General features: G+C 37.5%; 1 protein-coding gene across 6 annotated transcripts in view; it reads left to right on the plus strand.

Annotated features, from left to right (window-relative positions):
- BBS9 (Bardet-Biedl syndrome 9) overlaps window positions 1–27,994 on the plus strand; it is a 434,296-nt gene that overhangs the window by 10,675 nt on the left and 395,627 nt on the right. For 5 of the 6 annotated variants that reach the window (XM_042921827.1, XM_042921788.1, XM_042921795.1 and 2 more), the window contains exons 2-5: window positions 6,310–6,430; window positions 15,196–15,346; window positions 17,726–17,790; window positions 25,113–25,226. In XM_042921827.1, coding sequence (XP_042777761.1) covers window positions 6,319–6,430; window positions 15,196–15,346; window positions 17,726–17,790; window positions 25,113–25,226 — 442 coding nt within the window. In that variant the 5' untranslated portion in view covers window positions 6,310–6,318. The remainder of the gene's footprint in view (window positions 1–6,309; window positions 6,431–15,195; window positions 15,347–17,725; window positions 17,791–25,112; window positions 25,227–27,994) is intronic. The other variant, XM_042921820.1, reaches the window with a different exon arrangement.

Below are 27,994 nucleotides of genomic sequence, written 5' to 3' on the forward strand. Positions count from 1 at the left end.
ACTTTAAGGTGCATGTGAATCATCTGGGTATTTTGTCTGACATGAGGCTGAGATTTTGCATCACAAGTTCTTGGGTAATACTGATGCTGGTCCAGGGACTACACTTTGGGTAGCAAGGAGCTGAACAGTGTAGAAAAGGAGGGCTTTCAGCAGCTAGTGAAGTAAAGGGTGACTAAGGAGAAACTGAGAGCAGGAGAAACAGAAACTAAATGTTGCCTGTGTTGTTTTGTTAGTAAGAATAGATCTTAAATTCTATGCTACAAGTCCTTGAAAAATAGTTTGATGTAGAACATTTCCATTTACAGACAACTCTCTATGTTGGAGAGTTAATTTTTCATATTGGAGGGTTTTTTTGTTTTTCATTTTTATTTTAGCAAACTGAAAAAATTTGTTCATTAACTCAGGATTTTGAGGCCATTTTCACATAATAGCTATTTCAGTCATGTGTGTTTATATTCAAACAGTAGCTATGTCTTTTGTGGTCTCTTATCTTAGCACTTTGATTTTTTAAAAATATCATTTAATAGCATTGATGGAAAAAACTCTTCTCTATGACCATTACTTAGGCATTTAATCTGTTCTATAGAAAACCCATGAGGTTTTCTCTTCTGCGTGCATGAGGTGAAAGTGACCCTTTTGGATGCTGAACATATAGATCTTCCCTTTCTATTTTCTCTCTGTAAGAGTCCTTTGAACTGGCTGATGCTGAATGTGTGCAAAGGATCTCACACTTGTTGGTTAGCCTATTGATTTCTGTTTTTGGCTATGTCTCCAAATGGAGATTGTGCCTCTAAGTCTTTATTCTTTATGATATTATCAGCAGCATTTCATATAGCTGGCCATTCTCTTTTTCTAGATATACCTTTTTTCATTTCCTTACAGGTGGCTCACTCCTGGTTTTCCTTTGGTCTCATTTGATGCCCCTATTCAGTTTTCTGGCCATCTTTCCTTTTTTTCCCCCTGGCCTCTGACCACAGAGCCCAGGTTTTCTACCTTGAAAGCTTGTGTCTGATTTCCTCTCAGCTCCCCCACACCCTTCTCCCATGCACCTTTTCCCTTTTCTGATTATACTTTGTATTCTTTCGCTGTAATAAATCACAGCCATGATGACAACTATATGATAAATGCTGTGAACCCTCCAAGTGAGTCTTTGAGTGGTACTGAATTTGGGTAACACTCTTCTCTGGGCTGCAAGAGAATGATGTATCTTTATACTGGTAGTCTAATGATATGGTATATTACAACTTTCCATATATTTCTGAATATATAATGAGAATATATGGCACTTATTAAGTACTGTTACTTCCCTCTCAAATAAAAAAATCTAATAAAAGTGTAATAAAGTGTTTATTACATTTTTTGTATGCTTGCTGCCAGATTTGAAGTTTAGTCATCTGGCAATTTGTATGGTTATATAATGCCATTAGTAATAACAAGTGATGCAGATGTTTTTCAGAAACTCTCCCACATATGTTAAAACTCATTTTAAGTTTATTTACCTATTATGTATTTTTCCCTTCATGTCCATCAACACCTTGCCTTTATCTGATTTCTTTTTTAGTGTAAATAGAGGCCTTGAGTGAAGCTTGCCTTTTCTTTTCTTTTCTTTTCTTTTCTTTTCTTTTCTTTTCTTTCTTTCTTTCTTTCTTTCTTTCTTTCTTTCTTTCTTTCTTGTTTGTTTCCTTAAACTGGTCATTGAAATAATATTATACTCACATAGAAGTTGCAAAAGTAGTGATTTCCTAATAATAACAGAACAATTATCAAACTACTAAATTGACATTTATACAATGCTATGACTAAACTATAAGTCTTATTTAGATTCACTAAGTTTTACATTACGTACACTTTTCTTTTTGGAATATGGCTCAAAGAAATTAAAATTTATCCCATGAAACCACCACCAAAATCAGGGTACAGAACTTTTCCGTCATCTCAAAGAAATCCCCTTCTACTAGTCTGTTAAAGTCACGCCCTCCCTTAACCCTGGCAACTGCTGATCTATTTTCCATCAGTTTAATTTTGTCATTTTGAAAATGTTATAGAAATGGAATTATTTAATATATGATCTTTTGGGATTGGATGTTTTTAAGACTTTTTATTTGTTTTATTTTTTTATTTTAGAGAGATAGAGTGTGAGCACAAACAGGGGGAGAGGCAGAGAGAGAGGGAGAGAGAGAATCTTAAGCAGGCTCCATGCCCAGTGAGAAGCCCTCTGCCAGGCTTAATCTTGAGACCCTGAGATCATGACCTGAGCCGAAATCAGGATTCAGACACTTAACTGCCTGAGCCACCCAGGCACCCCTGGGATTGGGTGTTTTTTTTTTCACTCAGCATAATGCTCTTGAGATCCATCCAAGTTGTTGTTACTTCATTTAAAAAATATTGCTGAGTTTTATTCCATGGTAAGGCTGTACCATAGTTTGTTTATTCACACATTGAAGGACATTTGTTTCTTTTCTTCAATGTAGGTTTTAAAAAATATCATAAAAAGGGTAAAAACCATAGCAATGGCTGACGTTTATTGAGTGCTTATTTGTGCCAAGTGTTGTGCTAATAAAACCGTGTTCCTTTTTTCAAACTAAGTTTTTATTTTTATTTTGAATTGTGAGAAAATATACATAACATAAAATTACCACCCTAACCACTTAAAAATATTTTTAAAGTTTATTTTTTTATTTATTTTTTGAGAGAGAGAGAGGAAGAGAGAGAGAATCCCAAGCAGGCTCTGCACTGCCAGCACAGAGCCTGACGTGGGGCTGGAATTCACAAATCGTGAGATCATAGCCTGAGCCAAAATCAGAAGTCAGGTGCTTAACCAGCTGAGCCACCCAGGCACCCTACTGTCTTAACTTTTTTATTTTTTATTTTTTTATTTTTATTATAATTTTTTAAAACTATTTTTTAAAAAGTTTATGTATTTTGGGAGAGAGAGTGAGAGAGTGTGTGAGCAGAGGAGGGGCAAAGAGAGAGGGAGAGAGAGAGAATCCCAAGCAGGCTCTGTGCTGTTAGTGCAGAGCCTGATGTGGGGGTTGAACTCGAAAGCTGTGAGATCATGACCTGAGCCAAAACCAAGAGTCAGATGCTTAACTGACTGAGCCATCCAGGTGCCGCATCTTAACCATTTTTAAGTGTACAGTTCAGTAGTATTAAGTACATTCACATTTTTGTGCAACCAGTCTCCAAAACTTTTCACCTTGTAAAACTGAATCTCTATACCCATCAACTAAAGCTTCCCACTTCTCTCTCACCCCAACCCTGGCAGCCACCATTCTACTCTCCATGAATTTGACTACTGTAGGTACCTCATATAAGTGGAAACATGCAGTATTTGTCTTTTTGACTGGTTTATTTCACTTAACATAATGTTCTTAAGGTTCATTCATGTTGCATGTGTCAGAATTTCCCTCCTTTTTAAGACTGATAATACTCCATTGTATGTATATGCCACACTTTGTTTATCCACTCATCCACTGATGGACAACCCAACTTGGGTTGCCTCTACCTTTTAGATACTGTGAATAATGCTGCTATGAACATAAGAGTGCAAATGTCTCTTTGAACTCCTGTTTTCATTTCCTTTGGATATATACCCAGAAGTAGAATGAGTGGATCATATGGTAATTTATATTTTTAATTTTTTGAGGAACCACCATACAGTTTCCATAGTGGTTGCACTATTTTAGATTTTCATCAACAATGCACAAGGGTTCCAGTTACTTCACATCCTTGCCAACACTTGTTATTTTCTGGGTTTTTTGTTTGTTTTTTGTTTTTTTTTTGTAGTAGCTGTCCTAATGGGTGTGAGGTGGTATTTCATTATGTTTTTGATTTGCATTTCCCTAATGATTAGTGATGTTGAACATTGTTTCACATGCTTTTTGACCATGTAACTCTTCTTGGGTTAAATGTCTATTCAAGTCCTTTGCCCATGAAAACAATTTTTTTGTTGATATTCATGAGTTCTTTATGTATTATGTATATTAATCATAATTAGATATATAATTTGCAAATATTTTCTTCCTTTTCATAGGTTGCCTCTACTGCATTCTTATTTATTCCTCTTTATTTTATAGATGAGGAAGCTGAAGTATGGGGAGTTTTGGTAACTCTTAGTAACCTGTCCTTGGTTTCTTGGTTTGTATGGAACATATATCCAAATTCACACTGACCACCTCCGGAGTCTGTACTTTTCACCACTGCATGATTCTCAGCTAATTTCTTGGCCAATTTAAGGAAAGCAAGTGGTCTTGCTTTCTATGATTAACCTATGTGGAAGGCATACTTTAAGAAGCAGATTGATTTACATTTTTTATTTTTTATTTTTAATTTATTTTTAATGTTTATTCTAGAGAGAGAGAGACAGAGTGTGAAGGGGAGGGACACAGAGAGAGAGGGAGACACAGAATCTGAAGCAGGCTCCAGGCTCCAAGCTGTCAGCACAGAACCTGATGCGGGGCTTGAACCCAAGAATTGTGAGATCATGACCTGAGCCGAGTCAGATGCTTACCCGACTGAGCCATCCAGGAGCCCCTGATTTACATTTAAAAAAAAAATTTTTTTTAATGTTTATTTATTTTTGATACAGAGAGAGACAGAGTGCAAGTGGGGGAGGGGCAGAGAGAGAGGGAGACACAGAATCTGAAACAGGCTCCAGGTTCTGAGCTGTCAGCACAGAGCCCAATGCGGGGCTCGAACCCACGAACGGTGAGATCAAGACCTGAGCCGAAGTCGGACACTTAACTGACTAAGCCACCCAGGCGCCCCTGATTTACATTTTTTAAATGTATAGTTGATCCTCATTATTTGCACATTCCATATTTGTGAGTTTACCTGTTTGCTAAAATTTATTTTTGATACCAGAGTCAATACTTATGGTGCTTTTGGGTCATGAATGGTCATACACAGAGTGGCAAAAAAATTTAAGTCACTTGACACACATGTACCTGGAAGATATCAATCACAGTGATTCTTTGCCTTCTTGTTTCAGCTCTTATACTATAAATAAGTGTCCTTTTTGTGGCCTACTTAGTGCCATGTTTTCCACATCTCTGTTGTTTGGATTTGTTTATTTATTTATATGCTCTGATTTTTGTTTAAAATCATCCCCATATAAAATGCTTAAGTGCTGTGTAATGTTTCTAATTAGGTGCAAGAAGGCTGTGATATACCTTACAGAGAAAATACATGTATCAGATAAGCTTCCTTCAAATATATGAGTTACAGTGTTGCTGACTGTAGAGTTGAATGTTAATGAATCAAGAGTATATTAAATAAAGTGGTTTTAAACAGAGAAACACAAAAAACAAAGTTATGTATTGATTGGTTGATGAAAAAGTTGTGACTAGAGGCTCACAGGAGCTTCTCTATTTCCCCTAGAGGCAATAGTTCAGTATTTACTAACTCAGTGTTTGCTGTGACCTTATAGAATGGAATGTCTTTATAAATAAGGAAAATTGACTGTATTTCCTATTATTTAAATCAGGGTAGCATGAAGGAAAGGCTTATTTATGTTGGATAAATGAACTTTCACAGAATCTCAGGATATGTGATGTTTGTGTTATAATTTGGGGTCCAGTGGGCATTCACATTCACCCATGTCGGTAACTTTGTGGTAGATGTTGCTGGTATACCCTTATTCTAGATGAGAAATCAAAGCAGAGAGAAGTTTTATGGGTTGCCAGTGTCACAGATGGTTAGTGGTATAGTGGTATAAATGCACCTATACCTGGTTTTCCTGGTTCTTTTTTGGTGTGAATTTTCTTCTTCCATTTTGCCTGTCTACAATTAGAATGGGGAAAGGGTGTGAATGCTTTTTGAGTCCTTGTAATATACTAGTTCCAGTGTTAGCCATTTGATACGTTTGACTTCATTTGCTTTTCTCAGCAACTCATTGTGGCATGAGATGATGCAGTCTTTTCAGTGACCAAACTGTAGGAAAATTAGGTATTTTGCTAAGGAATTATGTACTAACGAGTGCTATTAGAATTTGAATCTTGATCCTACAAAGAATATTTTTTTTGTTACTGTGTGTCATTGTCTACTACATGTCCCAGAAGAGAGAATTGGCCCAACATACACGTATAATTTTTCAGACTGACTCTCCAATGGCATTGCAAAATATTTGATTATGTTTCCAGCCATTTGATTTGTGGTTTCACATATGTTTGCAAAATACAAAATTAAAGTTAAATTCAGAAATGTTTTAACATTGTCCAAGTTTAATTTGCTATGCCTTAAGAAATAATTAATTCATAATTCATGGTGTGAAGTAGATTTTTACTATAAATAAATGCTTTCTTTTTATAGTGAACGAAAATGTCTTTATTTAAAGCCCGGGATTGGTGGTCTACTGTTCTGGGAGAAAAAGAAGAATTTGACCAAGGCTGTTTGTGTTTGGCTGATGTTGACAATACTGGAAATGGACAAGGTAAGCAACTTATGGCCATGCATCTTGGAGCAAAGCTTTACAGAAATAAAATAAAAATGACTTCCTTTTTAAAAATGTACTTTATAGAATGTAAGTGAACTATAGAATTATGCCCTAATTTTTAAGGTAGTTTTCCTTATAAGTAATATTTAGGTAGCAGGCTAACAAGGCTAACAAAGATAGTTTTTACTTCTGTTTTGCTCTTTTTTTTTTTTTTTTTTGATTTGTGTTGATTCTGTCATATTATTTGGAAGTAGAGCCACTAAAATATTTTAATTAATTAATTAATTTATTTTGAGAGAGAGAGAGAAAGGAGGCGGAGGGGCGAAAAGGGAGAGAGAGAATCCCTAGCAGTCTCCATGCTGTCAGCACAGAGCCAAACATGGGGCTCAGTCCCATGAACTATGAGGTTATGACCTGAGCCAGAATTAAGAGTCAGATACTTAACTGACTGAGCCACCCAGGTGTCCCAAAATATTTTTAATTTTGAAATTTTTTAGAAATTGTTTTCAAGGAAAACTATATTTTCTTTTTTTTTTATTGTTTATTTATTTTCGAGAGACGAGACAGAGCACAAGTGGGAGGGGCAGAGAGAGAGAGAGAGAGACAGAGAGAGACAGAGAGAGAGACAGAGAGACAGAGACATACATACTCGAAGCAGGCTCCAGGCTCCAGGCTCTGAGCTCTTAGTACAGAGCCTGACGCAGAGCTCAATCTCACAAACCGCAAGATCATGACCCAAGCTGAAGCTGGACGCCCAACCGACTGAGCCACTCAGGAGCCCCAGAAAATTCTATTTTCTAAAAGTTGAATCTGAAAGCCATTCATACCAGAATGGAAAAATTTTTCTAGTTCTATTGGATGGTAGAAAAAATAATTAAATCATTACTTTCATTTTCATATTATGATACTGAAAACAACATTCTGTCTTATTCTTATATTGATTTGCTCCTCTTTGCATCTTCATATTTTTTGAAGCAGTCTTTAAAACATTTTAGTTCTATGTCATTGCTATTTGGAAATTGTATTATTATTATTATTATTTTTTAATTATTATTTTTTTTTTTTTAGAGAGGGAGTGAGAGCATAAGCTGGGGAGAGGGGCAGAGGGAGATGGAGAGAATCTTAAGCAGGCTCCATGCTGTATGGAACTTGACATGGGGCTCGATCCCATGATCATGGGATCATGGCCTGAGCTAAAATCAAGAGTCTGACGCTCAACCGGCTGAGCTATGCAGGTGCCCTTGTTTTAATGATTATAGTCATGAGCTTTTTCTTTTCTTTTTTGTAATCCAGATAGTCATTAGCTTTTTAAAAAACAAACTTACTATAATCATTCTTTTGTTCAGTGTTTATAAATATTGTCCCCTTACATTTTTTTGTTATTTTATTTCCCTTTCCTATAACAAAAACAATAGAATCTTGGGGATAAGGTGAAAGGAGAAAAAATTTTTTTTTTAATTTACATTTTAGTTAACATACAGTGCAATATTTGTTTCAGGAGTAGAATTCAGTGATTCATCACATGAACACCCAGTGCTCATCCCACTATGTGCCCTCTTTAATACCTATCACCCATCTAGCCCATATCCCACCTATCTCCCTCCACTAATCCTCAGTTTGTTCTCTGTCGTTAAGAGTCTTTTGTGGTTTGTTTCCCTCTCTCCTCCTTTTTTCCCCCTGAAAGAAGAAAATTATATTGACAAAGAAGAATGGGAGGTACTAAGCTGTACTGAGCACCCAAATTATTTCTAAGGAAAATCTGGGCCCTGCCCTTCCACTGATAGGAGATGGGAAAGTCTTCTACTCAGAGGGTGTTCTGAGAGTTTCCTCAAACATTATGAACCTTATCTCCTGCCTGTTTGTTAAAACTTATGATTCCCTTATTATTTGGCAGCATAGAATGCTGAGACTACAAAAATATATGCCATAGAGAACAATTTCAAACTCATTTATGCCCAAACTATCTGAAGCTCAACTTGGTTGGAAACTATCCTGATTGATTGTCTTAATAGGCTACTGTTCACTCATTTCTTTTAGAGCTCTTCACTGAGGTGCCACCAGTGGGTTACCAGTTACTAGTTTGCTTCTTCCCAATTTTTGGCCAGCTGTGAGCAGTTTCCTCTGTTTTCCCAAGGATACTATACAAAAATAATTTCCTGTGTGTGTCCCACATAGGGAAAAAAAAAAATCCCTGATTATTATTTCTCAAAACTTGGACCACCAGCATCATCATATTCTGGGGGTGATTATTATATATAAAGATTTTCTATTTCACCTATATAAAATCCTATAAGGTCATGTTTCCTGGAGGGAGGTGGATTACAGGGGGGTGTAGGTATCTGCATTTTTGACAAGCTCCATTGTTGAATGGTGGTACACTACAGTTGAATAATTATTGTTGATCTTAGGGAGTGGAAGGTAGATGAGAGCAGTTTGGGACATGCTCTGTTTGAGAAAGGAATGTCTAGTAGGCAGAATAGAGGTAGTGATTTTGAAGTGAGCCGTATGCTGGTTGTATTTGAAACCCTGGAAATGCATGAAAATGCACAGGGAAAGAAGGTGGAATAAGGGGGCAGGAACCTTAGGACCATAACCTTTAGCATACAAGCATTAAAGGGGGAGGTTTGGGAAGGGAAGATAGTAATAGATTCTGAGAAGGGCAAGCAGAGAGGAAGGAGAACCAGTTGGGCTGGTACCTGGGAGGCAAGGTTTAGTGACAGGAAGACTGAAGTTTCCACATCATTTAGCAGCAAGTAGTTCATTAGTGTTCTTGGTGAGGGTGGATGAGTGGGCACAATGGTGACAAAATCTAGATTTGTAGTGAGAGAAGGAGTGGAAGGTTCGGAAGACTGTGTGTTTATGGCTCTTTAAAGAAACTTAGCTGTGAAGGGAAGAAGGGAGGATAATAACTGGGGGGCAGCGTAGGGTAAGGAGAAGTGGGAAAAATTCAGTGTATGGCATGGAGGATATAATAGAGCAGGGACGGGACACCCGGCTGGCTCTGTAGGTGGAGTGTGTGATTCTTGATCTGGGGATTGTAGGTTTGAGCCCCACGTTGAGTGCAGAGATTACTTAAAAGTAAAATCTTAGGGGCGCCTGGGTGGCTCAAGTCGGTAAGCGTCTGACTTCGGCTCAGGTCATGATCTCGTGGTCTGTGAGTTCGAGCCCCGCGTCGGGCTCTGTGCTGACAGCTCAGAGCCTGGAGTCTGTTTCAGATTCTGTGTCTCCCTCTCTCTCTGACCCTCCCCGGTTCATGCTCTGTCTCTCTCTGTTTCAAAAATAAATAAACATTAAAAAAATTTTATAAAAAAAATAAAATCTTAAAAAAAATAGAGCAGGAATTCAGAGAAGATAGAGATGGGATCAGGTGTGCAGAGGGAAGAGTTACCCTTAAACAGGTGTGAGCACTTTTTTTTCACTGTGACAGAAGGCGAGAGAGTAAGAATGGATACAGATGAAGAGAAATTTGCAGGTCAGGTCGGGAAGTTGAAACAGTAATGACCCCTACTTTCTTTGGGGTGATCAGAGAGTGAAAAGATGGTATTAGGCATCTTGAAATCATTGTAGGCAAAGCCAACTTGATATATAGAAGGATTCCTTCCTAAGTCTTGAGATCCCTGTTGAAATCGGACACCCTGCATTTAAAGTGTTTTTCTTAATTCAAGATTCCGACTCGTGAGAGAGGTAGTGAGAGTGAGGCTGAGAGGGAGACTCTGAGTGGGTCAGCTTAGGTTTCATGCCAGCCTGTGGTCAGGCAGGAGAGTTAGTTTCCTCTAAGAATCCTGAGTAGAAAACATAGGGCTGACAGAAAAATAGCTACTATGTTTATCTTTTAGCTACTCAGCATTGATACCTTACCTGTGGCAGCTGTCCCCATATACTGCACAAGCATGTGTTCCTACCCATCTACAGTGGGAGATAAACCATGTGCACCTACTGCTTCAGAGACACTTTCAGGGAGCCCTGGCTCTGCAAAAGTCCAGGATCTTTGGGTGATATCCCTTTCTCTTGTCATTGAGTCATTACCATGTTCCAATATTCGGCCTTTAGACTAAGTGGTATGTATGTACAATCTGTGTTCAAAACCTATACGAAAAGAAGAGAAAGAAAAATTTTAAAAATTAAGATTAAGGAGTAGAAAAAATTGTATGGTAACTTAAAGAAGTCATAATGGGGAAATACCTTCTGTTTTGTGTCTGGTCACCAGGCTATGTAACTATGCTTTTTCTTTTCTTTCTTTTTTTTTTTTTTTTAACTTTGACCAGCTAATTAGGGCTCTTGGTCTTGAGTGGAGATTAAGGAACCGGAGAATTGGTGTAGGCCTTCATTCCTGAGGGATCTAGAACACTAATGCTCGCCTGAAGAGGATTGTAGTAGTTTCATTTATTGATGCTCCCGATAGTATGGGTGAGGGTCCTTGGAGATTCCTGGGTTTCACTCAGATTTCTTTCAGTCCTATTTGGCTGTTAAGAGGTGATGAGGTAGTCCTGGTTCCTGCAGATTGGGTTGTGGCAGTACATTTAAAGATAAATGCCTTTTCTTGTTAGGTGAAAGCCATCTGTTTCTGTTGTTCTGTGTTTACTAGAAAGGAAAAAATGCATTATTAAATCTAGAACTGTATTCAAGCAGATGAGTCGTATCAGTTGGCTCCAAGAAAAGATAAGATGTGGAATAATAGAAGAAATTGGGATTGCCAATTTATACAGATCAACCCTAACTCTTTCTATAAGACCCATTAGACTTCAATATTGGCACATTTGGTTATAGAACATGGATGTGATGGGAATCACCACATGTGCATATTGAAGCTTTTTCGCAATGAATTTTGGAAACTACCCCAAATCAAGCCTAGGAGTGTTATTGCTTTTGATTTTCTCCCTAACTGGGAGATAGAGTTCCAGTGGTTTCCATACAGCTGTCCCAATATAATATCCGTCATGTAAATGTTGGGGAACCAAATGGGTGTTCTACTGTTTTCTGTGGAAATAAATTTCCTTTATTTAAAATCTAAAAAATTTTAATGTTTATTTATTTTTGAGAGAGAGAGAGACAGAGACAGAGACAGAGACAGAGAGACAGAGAACAAGTGAGGGAGGGGCAGAGAGAGGGACGGAGACACAGAATCTGAAGCAGGTTCCAGGCTTTGAACTGTCAGCACAGAGCCGGACGCAGGGCTTGAACTCATAAGCCATGAGGTCACGACCTCAGCCGAAGTCGGATGCTCAATCAACTGAGCCACCCAGGTGCCCGCAATACATATCCTTTAAACTCTCAGAAACTGGGTGAGAGAAATCATAGGCTGGCTTTGCTCTCTCACTGGTTGAACTAAGTTAAAAAATTCATTTATTACTGAGTCTCCATAATTAGAAACAATAGTATATTTCTGGGCTTTGAGAGTTAGTAGTAACTGGAGCCAGTATTCATCGTTCTCACACAATTTAGGTATTTCCCTTCCCTCAGTGCACCTGAATAAATGACTATTGGTCCTATAAGGAAGGATCTGAGGAAAATTTATATTAGGCATGTGTGGTGTTATAGCAACATCTATACACTGTGTTGTCTTTATTCAAGGGGCCGTGAATCTGTAAATTGACTTAAGTGTGGAAATGAGTGAGATGCCATGACTGTCTATATAGTGGCTTGAGTTAGTCCTCTTTTTCATGGACCTAGAATATTTTTAGTTATAGATTTCAAAAAAAAGACTTGAGTTTAAATTTTTTTTTCAATGTTTATTTATTTTGAGAGAGAGAGACAGACAGAGCATGAGTGGGGTAGGGACAGAGAGAAAGGGAGACACAGAATCTGAAGCAGGCTCCAGGCTCTGAGCTGTCAGCACAGAGCCTGATGCGGGGCTTGAACCCACAAACCATGAGATCATGACCTGAGCCGAAGTCGGATGCTTATCTGACTGAGCCACCAGGTGCCTCCCAAAAAACTTGAGTTTAATAAACATGTTATAGGACATTCTTACAATTGAATACTACTTGGTAATAAAAAAAATAAGTGAACCACTGGGAAAAAAAGGGTTTTAATGAGTTGCCTATTCATTTCATTCCTGGGGATCCCATTAATCATAGTTAGAAATTAGACTATTACCGGAGATCTGGTTACTATAAAAGTCCTGCTGTTGTTTTTTTTTTTTTTTTTTTAATTTTTTTTCAACGTTTTTTATTTATTTTTGGGACAGAGAGAGACAAACAGGGGAGGGGCAGAGAGAGAGGGAGACACAGAATCGGAAACAGGCTCCAGGCTCCGAGCCATCAGCCCAGAGCCTGACGCGGGGCTCGAACTCACGGACCGCGAGATCGTGACCCGGCTGAAGTCGGACGCTTAACCGACTGTGCCACCCAGGCGCCCCTAAAAGTCCTGCTGTTTTAATTATCATACTTACACCTTTTGATTTTAGGGGTTAAATTGTTGTTATGTGGGCTTTGCCATCCTGCCTTCCTTTTATCTCTGAAGATAGGGCTGTGTTGAAGTTGAATCTTGGTTATTTAGTGCGTGAAATAGGGATTAGGGCATGGTGGGATACATAGCAAGCTCAGTGGGGGAGTGTTTTAGAAAAGTTTGGAGGTTTAAGTATATCCAAGACTTTGCCAGTAACTCATTATGTAACATCGTAGTCCCCCTCTTTCTGATGAATGTCTTTACTCTTTTTTTTTTTTTTTTTTGAGGGAGGGAGGGAGGGGGAGAGAGAGAGAGAGAGAGAGAGAGAGAGAGAGAGAGAATGAATGTATAAGTGGGGGAGAGAGGCAGAGGGAGAGGAGAATCTTAAGCAGGCTTCACACTCAGTGCATAGCCTGACTCGGGGCTCAATCCCATGACCCTGGGTCCTGACTTGAGCTGAAACCAAGAGTTGGACTCTCAAACTGACTGAGCCACCCAGGCATCCCTGTCTTTACTTCTATGCAGGAAACCTGAAGAGACTGAACTCACTTGTTACTGTAACTTAAAACCTATAGAAGCAATCTTTGAATTAGATTCTTAGTGGTTAAGCCCCACTGATGTAAGAAGTGAGAAATTCTTTCTGCAGCATCCCAAGGACCCAGAGTTTTATTCTTTACACTGAGATGGGAATTTTGAGGTTTAAACCTATCATTCTCTTATTTTAACTTATCCAGTGCCTTTATAAAAGCCATTTTATATATGGTTTGGTATTCCTTCTTCCTGTTCAGTTGGCCTAGGTCAACAGCTATTCAGTCCACTAGAGTGCCACCTGCAATGGGCACAGAGTCTTAGATGCCCATTAACTGGAGGTGTTAACTTGATTGGCCATTCTGTCACTGTGTACAGTGTCTTTTAACCCTGTTTACAATGTGAACAGGAGTCTTACTGCTTTTGTGCCCCAGCTCAGCTAAAGAGCCAATTTCCAAATATCCCTGTAGGAATCGATACCTGCAATTTATTCTCTGCTGCCAATTTTTAAAAATCTATTATTATTATTATTTTTTGGCCATAGGTTACAGGAAACAGCTATGATAAATACAAATGAAAAGGGATTGGAGTAAGAATGACATAGATCTTCCAAATGCAGGAAGAGTTGAATTGGCCAAGCCTTAGTGGGGGATGGGAACAGCATGGCTCTAGAGACTTTGTAGACCTCCAGGGGGCTGCCATCAGATCATCGAGCAGCAGATTCCTGGTGTCTCTATTCACGATTGAAATTCCCAGGATAGTACCTCTCTCATTGGGTTATTATGAGGATTTAGTGAGTTAGTACATAAAAGAACTTACTTAGACCATTGCTTGGCACATAATAAACTCTCAGTAAATAAGTATATAGAACTCTTACTTTTAAGTAGATGAGAAAAAGTCAATATTCTATACTAATACAGCACTTTCAAAACCCAAAGTATTAGTTTCCTAGAGCTGCTATAACAAAGTACCACAAATTGAGTGGCTTAGAGCAACAGAAATTTATTCTCTGACAGTTTTTAGAGGCTAGAAGTCTGAAATCAAGGTGTTGAAAGGGCCATCCTATCCCTAAAGCCTCTGGGATCCCTCCTTGCCTCTTCCAGCTTCTGGTAGTCCTAGGCATTCTTTGGCTTGTGGATGTATCATTCCAATCTCTACCTCCATTGTCACATGATCATCTTCTGCTTGCGTGTCTTCACAGGACATTCTTCTTCCCCCGCCATCTCTACTTCCTTTTCTTGTAAGAGAGTCCTATTGCACACCTAATTGAGTGTGACCTCATCTTAACTTGATTACGTCTTCAAAGACCTAATTTCCAAATAAAGTCATGGATACTGAGGGTTAGGACTTCAATATATCTTTTTTGGGGGACACACTTCAACACACAACACCTATCTTAACCATTTCTCCCTGTTGTGTCCAAGTGTAGACATTGTTAATCAGAGCACTCTACGTAGTGAGGCCTCAGAATCCTTTTTACAACCAGCTGTAGAGTTGATACTCTATGATGAAATCAGTTTACAACCTTATACTAGTCTTTTGTAAAAGGACTTACTTTGACCGAGTTAAATTATAAACACTGACACCAAAGCAAGGCTTAGGAAAAACATGTAATACGTTAGTATGTGTGAATATTGGTGATATAAAAAAATTCTTTTTGAAAAACTATGTTATTAATATAAGTTCATTTTAATTACATCATCTGTTGGCAGATTGGCCATTGTATATGAAACAAGACTTGATTGTTTAATTTTTAAATTTCTTTTTTAGACATTAGAAAGTTTATTTCCAAAGAAATTTGTTGGTAATGTTTGTTTCTTATATCTTTTAAAAAAATCTCTCCACAGATAAAATAATTGTGGGTAGCTTTATGGGATACCTAAGAATCTTTAACCCCCATCCTGTAAAAACAGGAGATGGCGCTCAAGCTGAAGATATGCTTCTAGAAGTGCATCTACGAGATCCAATACTACAAGTGGAAGTAGGAAAGTTTGTTTCGTAAGTACAGCCCACTAATCCTGGCATTTTATCTTACTTAGAGTGTCATTTCCCCACTGTGTCATTTTTGTGGATTCTTAAATGAAAAAAAGACCATCTATGAGTTAATATTTTTTTGGATATTTTTACCTGGGTGTGTGTTCCTCATGTACTGAACTTTTTTTTTTTTTTTTTAATATGGAAAACAGCACATTTAAGAGAATAATTTAGGAATTTTTTTTATAGAAACAGACTAAGATCCCTGACACATCAGAGGTTTAAAGGAAAAGAGAGAAGCTTTTGAAAATAACCAAATAAAGAAATAGAAAGTACTCACTTACTTAAAGCACTAATTGTACAGATTATATAAATGTCTGTTTAAATAATTAGACAAAGTAGCAGTTTGGTATTTGGTAAATAACTTAGAAGCTTTAAAGTCAATTAGTACTTATTTGGTGTAGAAAGGTCCTTAGTTTCTTTTGTTTAATTTTTAAATTAGTTAATTTGCTTTTGAGAGAGAGAGAGAACATGCGTGTGCACAAGTCGGGGAGGGGCAGACAGAGAGAGAGGGACAGGGGATCTGAAGCAGGCTCCATGCTAACAGCAGAAAGCCCAATACAGGACTTGAACTCATGAACTATAAGAACATGACCTGAACTGAAATCAGATGCTTAACCAAATGAGCAAACTACGTACCCCTATCTTTCCATTAAAAAAAAAAAATTAATGTGTATTTATTTTTGAGAGAGAGACAGAGTGTGAGCGAGGGAGGGGCAGAGAGAGAGGGAGATGCAGAATCCGAAGCAGTCTCCAGGTTCTGAGTTGTCAGCACAGAGCCCGAAGCAGGGCTTGAACCCACAAACAGCGAGATCATGACCTGAGCTGAAGTCAGACACTTAACCGACTGAGCCACTAGGCGCCCCTTTCGTTTCATTTTTTAAAAGAATGAAGTGCTGTTATGATCATTCTGTTCAGTAGTTCTAAGTAGGGTTGTTATCTACATGGTCACTTGTTGGAAGAGAGGTTAACATTAATGAGTGGATACTGAACTGGCATTAATTAACTAGTACTATTTCATTAATCTTATCTACACAATGTGATCTGTATTTAAAGATAAGGAAACTAGCTAGAACTCAGAGCTTTAGGTCACACAGCCTGGATTCAAGACCCAGGTCTATCTGACTCCATACTCTATTACCTTTCCATGACATCATGTTCTTTTCCTGTGCATGGTAGAAAAATTGTTTTGAGTGTTCAGGGCAATAAAATTTTTTTGAAGTCAATATTGAATATGTGATAATTGTATATATTTGCATTTTCTGGTAGTAGAGTGAATGGTGAGCATTTATATTCATTATAATGATATTTTTCAGGTATTATCTAATAGAATTCATATTTTGTAAATGAGAGACTAACACTCTGAAAGGTTAAATGATTACACGGATACCAAGGTGCAGAGTCAGGACCCCACTCCAGGTCTTCAGATTTCAATTATAGTTCTTTTAGTTTAGAACAAACAGAGTCTGTATCAGAGGTCATGCCTTGGAGGACTGCTTGCAGATGTGTTTTAAATTTAAAAGAGTTGCTGATATTTAAGAACCAGGGATTTCACATAAAATCCCTGCTTTCTTGCTTTTCTTGGGGGAAAAAAAAAAGTGGAGATTTGGCCACAAGCCCAGAACTGAGTGGTGGTTGCTTCCTTTAGTCAGGCCCCACTCTGCAGTGGACCACACCATTTACACTCTTCACTCATTTCCATCTACTGACCTGACTCTTGAAGACTGGATTTAGGATTTCTAGACTGTATTATGTCTTGAAAACTAGTTGATAGGGGCTGAGAAGTATATTGGTGACAGTGGCAGTTTAGTCCAAACTGACATCTTTTCAGTGCCTTTAATAAAATTTCTGAGCTGGAAGTGACTTATACCATTTACTGATAATGATTAGCATTCTGTAGTGCTTTATACTTTACAAGGTACTATCACATGATTTCATTTCATTTAATTGAAATGTCTTATTTTCCAGGATGGGAAACGGGTTCAGAAAGATTAAATTACTTGCCCAAGGTCACAGGTTAGTTAGCCAGAGAGACAGGTCCAGAACTTGGATCTCTGTATTATGAGAGAGCACTCATGAAGCGGCCTCTGCTTCTATTTTTTCTTGGAGGCTCTATTGGCTTCAACTGAAGGAAGTTCCATGAGGCAGAGTCCTTGAGCCTCTGGGGTTGCCAAAGTGGTGTTTGTTGTTACATTTATTTTTCAGTTTCTAATATTATCTAGTAAGTTTTTAGTTAACTGATTATAGACTGTGGTTATAATCTCTTTTTAAAAGTATTTTGTATCTTTTTGAGTTACATCTGAAGTTAACATTTAAACTTTTAAAACTTTTCCTATTTTCCAGAGGTACTGAAATGCTTCATTTGGCTGTGTTGCATTCTAGAAAACTTTGTGTCTACTCTGTCTCTGGTAAGAAACATTTTTTTCTAATGTAGAATTTGTATTAAAAATGGCTTCTTAATATAAGAATAGATGCTTGTTTATGTTCACTTGCTAGAGAACACAAAACATTTGGTTGAAGATTTTCTTATCTTGGTTAACATTTTCCCTTGTTCATTTATTTTTTCAGGTACTTAGGCTATTGCCTTTTTTTTTTTTTTTTTTTTTTTTTTTTTTTTAATTTCTAGTAGAAGGTTCCTTATAATCTCCTTCCCAGGAATTGTGTCCAGGATAGCCTATGACTATTGGGGCCAATTCTGTATACTTAGGACACTTGAGTGTTTTAAAAGACTTTTGTTTATTTTTTTATTTAAGTATAGTTGGAGCTCAATGTTACATCAGTTTCAGGTGTACAACATGGTGATTTCACTTCTCTGTATGTTATGCTATGCTCATCACAAGTGTAGCTACCACCTGTCACCATACAATGCTATTACAAGATCATTGCCTATATTCCTTATGCTGTACCTTTTATCCAGGACACTTGAGTCTTAAGAAATGTTCAGTAGCAACAACAAACTTCATTAGGTGCTGAGTCATAATGGTTTAAATGACCTTTTCTTTGGTGAACCTCAAGTGTACACTCTTTACACTTTACACTTTACACTTCAAATTTCTTGGCTTTTGGTTGTTTTTACTCAGCCTGACCTGAAGGCACTTATTTGAGGCTTAATCAGATTTCATTCCCTAACATTTTTCTGTGGGTACAAGTATAATAGTTAATTGTAGTTTGGTTTTAGCACTTTGATTCTTATTAAATATGAAAGGTAACTTTAAAAAATTTTGTTTTAGTTATTAGATAAATTTTAGTTCATGCTGAGTTACTTTAATAGATATCAATATTGGGGAAATTTTTTATTGGCACAATAAAGCTAAGTCTCTATGGGTCTATTCCTTATACAAGAAGTGTTCTTTGGAGTTTGCTGTAAAATTTAGCTTTAGGATTTGGATTTTTCACACTCATTCTCTTTATTTGGGCTTTATTTGTATTTTGCATTTAATTTGAGTAATGATTTATATTTATTGTCACTGAGCTGGATATTCTTTTTTTTTCTGGGTTATTATTATTATTATTATTATTTTGGTTTCAGGAGTAGAATTCAGTGATTCATTACTTACGTACAACACCCAGTGCTCATCACAACAAGTACCCCCTTTAGCCCACCACCCATCTAGCCCATCTCCCACTCACCTCCCTCTGTCAACCCTCAGCTTGTTCTCCATCATTAATAAGAGTATCTCTTATGGTTTGTTTCCCTCTTTTCTCTCCCCTCCATATGTTCATTTGTTTTGTTTCTTAAATTCCACATATGAGTGAAATCATATGGTATTTGTCTTTCTCTGACTGATTTATTTTGCTTAGCGTAAGACATTCTAGCTCCATCCACGTGGTTGCAAATGGCAAGATTTCATTCTTTTTGATGGCTGAGTAATATTCCATTGTGTGTGTGTGTGTGTGTGTGTGTGTGTGTGTGTGTATACATATATACCACATCTTCTTTATCCATTCATCAGTTGATGGACATTTGGGCTCTTTCCATAGTTTGGCTATTGTTGATAGCACTGCTAGAGACGTTGGGGTGCATCTACCCCTTCAAATCTGTATTTTTGTATCCTTTGGGTAAATACCTGATAGTGTAATTGCTGGATCATAGGGTGGTTCTATTTTTAATTTCTTGAGGAACCTCCATATGGTTCTCTAGAGTGGCTGAACCAGTTTGCATTCCCACCAACAGTGCAAGAGGGTTTCCCTTTCTCCCCATCCTTGCCAACACCTGTTGTTTCTTGTGTTGCATATTTTGCCATTCTGACAGGTGTGAGGTGGTATCTCACTGTGGTTTTGATTTGTATTTCCCTGATGATGAGTGATGTTGACCATCTTTTCATGTGTCTGTTAGCCATCTGAATGTCTTCTTTGGAAAAGTGTCTATTCATGTGTTCTGCCTATTTCTAAATTGTATTATTTGTTTTTTGGGTGTTGAGTTTGATAAGTTCTTTATAGGTTTTGAATACTAATCCTTTATCAGATATGTCTATGTCATTTGCACATATCTTCTCCCATTCTGTAGGCTGCCTTTTAATTTTGTTGATTATTTCCTTCACTGTGCAGAAGCTTTTTATCTTGATGAAGTCCTAATAGTTCATGTTTGTTTTTGTTTCCTTTGCTTTCAGTGACATGTCTGATAAGAAGGTGCTATGGCTAAGGTCAAAGAGATTGCTGCCTATGTTCTCCTCTAGAATTTTGATGATTTCCTGTCTCGCATTTAGGTTATTCATCCATTTTGGATTTATTTTTGTGTATGGTATAAGGAAGTCGTCCAGTTTTATTGTTCTGCATGTTGCTGTCCAGTTTTCTCAACACTATTTGTTGAAGAGATTGTCTTTTTTTCCATTGGATATTCTTTACTGCTTTGTTGAAGCATAGTTGACTATATAGTTTTAGGTCCATTTCTGGGTTTTCTATTCTGTTCCACTGATCTATGTGTCTGTTTTTGTGCTACAAAGACAGTAGCATACTGTCTTGATGACTACAGCTATGGAATATAGCTTGAAATCCAGAATTGTGATGCTTCCAGTTTTGTTTTTCTTTTTCAGGATTGCTTTGGCTATTTGGTGTCTTTTGTGGTTCCATACAAATTTTAGGATTGTTCTAGCTCTGTGAAAAATGCTGGTGGTGTTTTGATAAGGATTGCTGAGCTGGATATCCTAAAGCAGTGTCTTTTTGGGGTTGAAGGTCTGTTAGCTTTTTAAGGCAAGCTTGGTAACCTGGCCTATGGTGTATGGTAGGCATATGTTGACTGCACAAGTGAACTAATTTCTGGGTGGGGCTGAGGTAATTGGTAGTGGCTCTTTATTACTCTGTTATTTTTCTTCTTCCTTCTTTTTTTTCCCCTCTGTTACCACTATCATTTTCTTTTCCACTTTTTTGTTTACATCAAAAGCCCAATATAGTACCTCTCTGTGTCATTGGTAAACCGCTCCCATTGGTTTCATGGTAACAGATGTTGTTCTTCCTAGTGATAGGGCAAATATTTAGTTTTCCAGAGTAAATGGAGAAGATGTGATATAGGTTACTTTATTACATGAATCTAGTTATTTCTCCGTTAACTGTGAGGTGATACTATTAACTGGGTTACACAAGACATGGAACAGAGGAAGTTGCATGCAATTATCCCTGAATACTTTCTGGGGAATTGGTCCCTTCTGAAGGCTCTAAGAGGGCAGGAGAGGGAAGGATCCTACAAACTAAAAATTGGGTAAGTCTTTTGGTCTTCTCTGGTCCCATTTGAACGATGGCTCAGAAAGTCAGAAGCTTTTGAGTTTCCCTGGGGTGTAAGGCATAGATTAGTGATAAAATGTGTGTTCATCAAAAAGGCCTGCTTAAAGAAACTGGCATGTTTGGTCACAACTTGTTTATGAGACATTGGTATTTTCCTTCAAATTAGTGTTAAAAATGAAAGTTATTTGTCATGGGAATGGTGATTTTTATTGCTTTTTTATTCTTTGTATTCGTTTACAACCTTTGTATACTCTAGGGACAAGGAGTTCTCCAAACAACGTTCCCTTATGCCCCATCTCACTTCCCTTTTCTGTCTCTCATTTCTTCAGTCTCTTATTATATTCGGAAGCTGACGGTTTGTGTATTTTTTCTGACTTGGCTTAAATTGAGAAGCAGAGAAGTTAATGTTTTTGTTCTCTTGAATATGTTTCTTGAAGTTCCAGACTGAATTTTTACTTAGATTTTACTGTAACAGGGGAAGCATAAACATTTTTTAGTTTAAGTAAAACCACTGTTGTCAACAGATGAAAGTGTTAGCTGAACTTGACATGCTCATTCTCAACTGTCTCTTTCCCACATATTTCTTGTTTTCTTTCATGTGCTGTGTGCTTCTAAAAAAGATTTGAGGCAAACTAGGGGAGACCTTCTGGACACACCAAACAACCTTCATAGTCAGAGGCTGCTGTGCTGACTTCTTTTTGGAGGGTGATATGTCATCAAATGCATGCTTAATGTAGAGAAATAGCAAGGTCTTGCTGAGCTGAAGTTAGCCCATCTTATCATACTTTGGTAAAGGAAAAGCATCACATAGCCTCTCAGATTCCTTTCTGATGGGCTTCAGTTTCTAAATAAATGGTTACAGATGTGTGAGCTTAAGTCATCCTGATGATGTCCTCTTAAATATTCTTTTCCAAATATTGTGTACTTCTTTTTTTTTTAAGGTTTTTTTTTTTAATGTTTAATTATTTTTTTTAAAATTTTTTTTTTTTTCAACGTTTTTTATTTATTTTTGGGACAGAGAGAGACAGAGCATGAACGGGGGAGGGGCAGAGAGAGAGGGAGACACAGAATCGGAAACAGGCTCCAGGCTCCGAGCCATCAGCCCAGAGCCTGACGCGGGGCTCGAACTCACAGACCGCGAGATCGTGACCTGGCTGAAGTCGGACGCTTAACCGACTGCGCCACCCAGGCGCCCCATGTTTAATTATTTTTGAGTGAGAAAGAGAACATGAGCGGAGCAGAGAGAGAGGGAGACACAGATCCGAAGCAGCCTCCAGGCTCTGAGCTGTCAGCACAGAGCCTGATGTGGGGCTCGAATGCATGAACCACGAGATCATGACCTGAGCCAAAGTTGGACACTTAACCGACTGAGCCACCCAGGCGCCCCCAAATATTGTGTACTTCTCATCAAGTAATTGCTAAGCATTTGACATATTTATAGAATTGTAATGTTTGCTGTGATTGAAAAAAAAATGTGTTTTTTACTTTTGATAGGCTTCTATAATCTGATTATTTAACACAGTGAACCTTTTAATTGTCTCTGTAATGGCTTTTATTTCATTTAACTTCATTAGATTCCTCGGCAGTTATGTAAAATTGCACCGAAAACTGTAGTTGGTGGCCTTTGATTTTTCCAGAGAATTTTTTGTTTAAATCAAATTTTCTTTAAACAAGGCCAACTGCATCAATGTTCTGATACTCATTTACTTTCTAATTGCTGAAACTTTATGTTAATTTTAGCTATAAGTAGACTATAGATACTATACTCAGTCTGTATATCCCAGAACAAAGCCTGTGTAAATTATTTTAATCTTGTATTATTGATACTTCTCTAGAAAAAAGTGGTCAGAAATTTTAGATTTTTCAGATACTACCTTTATTTCAAAGTAGTATCTAAGGAAGATAAATTGTCTTTTGTTCTCCATAGTTGCACTATTAAGTTTCAGAGTGCTATTACCTGAAAATTGAAAATTACCAATGCCTTTGCAGCTTTTTCAGAACACAAATCCTAGTGTCATTTCATGCCAAGTTTGTGAAGTATTGACTGCTGACCCCTGTGTTCACTGACCGTTCAGCTAGTAGGCATGTGTAAGTGCATTCCTTACTCAGAGGGGTTGATCTGGTTTTAGGTATAGGATGAAATTTGTAATTTCTGTAGAGACAAACCAAATGTTTCTAGGAACTTCTGTTTCTGGTTTCTTGGAGGCTAGACCTCTCCTTAGGTTGGGGCTGTTAGTTATTTAGTGTGTGTGTTTTTCTTTTTCTTTGGCCCATGTGGTTGTGATTACCCCTCAGTTTCCCTGGACCTTACTGATTTTGCTGCCATTTAGATTCCACAAAGCTTTCATCTCCTATCAGGGTTAGCTGGCAAATTTGAGTCTTTTTCTTTCTTTCTTGTTCTGTTGGTTTGTTAGGTCTGTTGTTACTATTCTCAGGGGCATAGATCTGAGTAGAAGTGATTTTTCTCCATGAAATCCTCCCTTATTCGTTTTCTCTTTCAACCCTTCACCTTCCAAATGAAGAAGAAGCCAGGTTGAGAAAGGTGGAGGTGGAAATGATGTTTTTGATGGCTGCTTTATTTAGGGAAATTGTCATTAGCTTACCAAATTTTTTGAAAGTTTGAAAGTTGTGAAATGATGGACAACTAAGTACCAGGATATATAGTGCTAACTCTAATAAAGACTTAGTTTGAGTACTTTGTCCTTTATCAGCTGTGTGATTTGGGGGGAAATTTCTCAAACTGTTTTTGAACTTAGTGTGCCTGACTTCTAAAATGGAAATAGAAATATTTTTGGTACTTACAACCTACATGTACATTGGTAAATCCTTTTGGGCAAAAACAAATAAATGCTCATGTATAAATATGTATGCATATACGTACATACAGACATTCTTAGATTGTTTTACTGATCTATCCAGTTTGGGGACTGCTTTATATTTAAAATTTTTCTTTAAATTTTCCATTTTTGAATGAAAGACAATGATGCTTTTTTAAAAAAAAATTTTTTTTTTTTAACGTTTATTTATTTTTGATACAGAGAGAGACAGAGCATGAATGGGGGAGGGTCACAGAGAGAGGGAGACACAGAATCTGAAACAGGCTCCAGGCTCTGAGCTGTCAGCACAGAGCCTGACGCGGGGCTCGAACCCACGGACCGTGAGATCATGACCTGAGCCGAAGTCGGACGCTTAACTGACCGAGCCACCCAGGCGCCCCAAGACAAAGATGCTTCTTAATGGAAACAGTTGCATTCTGAATCTTTTTTCTTTCTATCACCTCTTTTAACTGTAATGTTCTTGCCTGATTACTGAGGTATAGCTCCAACTGTAAACTACTCTAGAAAACCTGACAACCAGAATGTAAAATATGGATAAAGAATCTTTTCAAACATGGAAAGAAATAGAGAGTGAATATAGCACATATGATCTATTAAATGCAGAGAAAATATTTCTCTTTGTTTTGAAGGAGATTCTTCACAGTCTTCAAATAAAACATATTATCCTATTTACTTGTTAAGGCAAACTTAGAATATCTCTTCATTAAATTAGAATATACTGTACTAGGGGCTTGAGTATTTTGAGAGTTTGGACAGGAAACTGAATTGCTTGAAAGTGTGGGGAATTTTTTCTAAGACACTTTGAATCATGACTTTGCTCTATTGTTTAAGTATAAGGAACTTAACCTCATTTATTTCGGAACTGAAATTGGATGGTTTTGTTTTTATTTAAATAATTATACTTTACTCAGATAAAATGGAAATACGTAATAAATGTCATCCATGGTAGTGTTTCATCTAATGATGTAATCTAGCCAAGACTTAAATTGTTTTAACTGTGCTGGCACTCTATATCATCAGTGTGCTAATTGTTTGTAATACATATTGTTTTAGTGCTTTTTCATTTTAAATTTCACTGAAATTGAATTATTTAGAGATGGTATAGAGGATGAGAGGAAATTAATACTTTTAATGTAAACAAATAACAAAGCAATTCTTTAATTTTTCCTCCTTAGGAACCTTGGGTAATGTAGAACATGGGAACCAATATCAGATCAAATTAATGTATGAACATAATCTTCAGAGAACAGCCTGCAATATGACTTATGGATCGTTTGGTGGTGTAAAAGGTAATTTGCATTAATCTTGAGTATGCTATTGCAAGTACCAGATTTTGGGTTTTGGCCATATAAAAATGGAAGATCACGAGGTATGAAATCTCAGAGTTAAACATAGTTTATTGAAACCCCTATATTCAAATAGTCAAGCAAAATAACGAAGAAAGAAAACGTTAAACAACAAATGTGTTTGATTTTCACATAGTCATTTTTGTATGGTCTTCAGAGATATTTCTAAAAGTGTCTTTTCATCAAATTTTGTCTTCATATCATGAGCTGACTGAAATTGAGGTTTTTTGGGTAAACTGTGTGACTGCCTCTCTCACTGGAAGAAGGGGTTAATCTCACTGATAGAGTCCCTCTCCTACTTGTGATAGGCAGGGTGAAGCTGCAGAAAGAACACTCTCCCCACCTCACCCACCTCCAGGGCCACAACCAGGGTTGTGCTGGTGGTTGTGCTGGTTGTGCACGAGGGCACCTGGACTAAGGATAAGTGGAGACTGAAATGCAGACCTGATCCTGCTCATCAAGCCATGTGCCTTGGCCAGGAATAAACCTCTCCAGAGGAGGGGTGCCTTTTTAAATTTCACAACAGCGTTATATTTACCAGTGAGGTTGGGTTCCTCCCACCTTGGGGGTATCTTTTTCTAAGTAGCATGCAGCCACGTACAGCCTGCCCACCCTAATCCCAGAACTTCCTGAGTTACTAGGGCTTGATGCTTGCTTGGGTACACTGTTACTGTTGGCACGGGAGGGTTTTTATTTACCACCTAGCTCCTCTCACTTCACTGTGACAAGGTCATAGAGAAGCTGCTGGTACTGGAGTGAGGACAGGAAACCAGGTAGTGACACTTGCCTGTGTGGTTTTGTGTGTGTATGTGTGTGTGGCACCTGTGGAACATGAACTAGGGATTTCATAATATTTTAGCTCTTTCTGAGCTCATATTTTTTATGAGTTTATTGTTTAATCATTGTATTAAAAATGATCTGTGTTAGATCTGTCTTTAGTGATGTGAAAAAAACAACTATTTTGGATGTATCCTTCATTTGTGTGAATTCACTTCTTTTCATACATAGAGGTAAAGGTGAGGAAGAATGAATTTGAGCATATCAATTAACAAGAATATTTCAGGTGGTGGTGTACAAATAAATATTTTGCATAAAGTGATATGAAACAAAACACTTGGCTGGATTGCAGAATTGCTTAAGTTGAGTAATAGGAATGTTTGGATTGTTTAAGGAATATGGAAGATGTCCAGAGTTGGATGAAGAGGGGAAAGAGCTATAATTTGATGAGAGGCTAACTTTTATCAGTGCAGTATCCCTTCCTAACCTCAGCTGTTAGAACTGATTTTCACTGTTCTTTAAACAAGATGTGTGACATGATCAAGGGACCTAGGTCTCTATTGTTTAATAAATTGTTTCAATTATTTTCCTCCTACTAAATCTTTTTTTTTTTTTTTCCTACTAAATCTTTAAAAGGCAAATTGCTAAATTCTCTGCATCGGGGGTCCAAAAAATTATGATATGATAAAAAAGTGCTTTGGCTAAATGAAAGTTTTAATTTTTTTGATAGCAACAAGACAATTCTTTCTAAAATTTTTTTTTTAACATTTATTCATTTTTGAAAGGCAGAGAGAGACAGAGCATGAATGGGGGAGGGGCAGAGAGAGAGGGAGACACAGAAACAGAAGCAGGCTCCAGGCTCTGAGCTGTCAGCACAGAGCCCGACACGGGGCTCGAACTCACGGACCATGAGATCATGACCTGAGCTGAAGTCGGCCGCTTAACCGACTGAGCCACCCAGGCGCCCCAACAAGACAATTCTTTAGACCACAAATCAAATGTTATATCGATTGCACTGTATTTTTTTTTTTCAAATCAGATCAAGTTAACCCAATTAAAATAAAGTTTTAAATAAGTAAAAAGGGATTCCTTGCTTTTGTGTGACATTTTTGCTGGATTTAATAATGGTCTTCCAAAGTAACGATAGTTGCTACTAGTTTAGAAACGAACGTATGACTTTGTGCTTATATGATACCTCTCTTAGTTCTTAAATTATGCCTTACACTTAAAAAATACCTTTTGAGGGGTGCCTGGGTGGCTCAGTCCGTTGGGCATCTGACTTTGGCTCAGGTCATGATCTCTCGGTCCATGAGTTTGGGCCTCGTATTGGGCTCTGTGCAGATAGCTCAGAGCCTGGAGTCTGTTTCAGATTCTGTGTCTTCCTCTCTCTCTGCCCCTCCCCCGCTTATGCTCTCTCTGTCTCTGAAAAATGAAGAAATCTTAAAAAAAATTTTGAAAAGTACCTTTTGAAAAAAACAGGATGTTCTGACATGCTTTACTTTCCTATGGTTAAGCAGATCATTTCACAATTTGAAACAAAGAAATGTCTGAGTAGCAGAATTAGATATTCCATTTAATGGGTTTGAAACACTTATGTAATATCACTGAGGCATCTACAAGAAAATATGAAAAAATAGTGGGGTTGATAAATTAGTAAAAATTAGCCATATTGGGAGGTTGGCAGAGGTAATAGGGGGTTACTATTAATGGGTACAAGATTTCTTTTTGGGATGATGCAAATGTTCCAAAATTAGATTATGCTGATGGTTGTACAGTTCTGTAAATATCCTAATTACTTAAGCTGTATACTTTAAAGAGGTGGTATATAAAATATATCTCAATAGCACTGTTAAAAAAATTAGCCATGGGATAAAATCTGATGCTAGAGAGGTGATAGTACAGTCTGTATATCCTATATATGTAAAATGACACAA

This window comes from Panthera leo, chromosome A2, assembly GCF_018350215.1.
Source record: "Panthera leo isolate Ple1 chromosome A2, P.leo_Ple1_pat1.1, whole genome shotgun sequence".
Classification (NCBI taxonomy): domain Eukaryota; kingdom Metazoa; phylum Chordata; class Mammalia; order Carnivora; family Felidae; genus Panthera; species Panthera leo.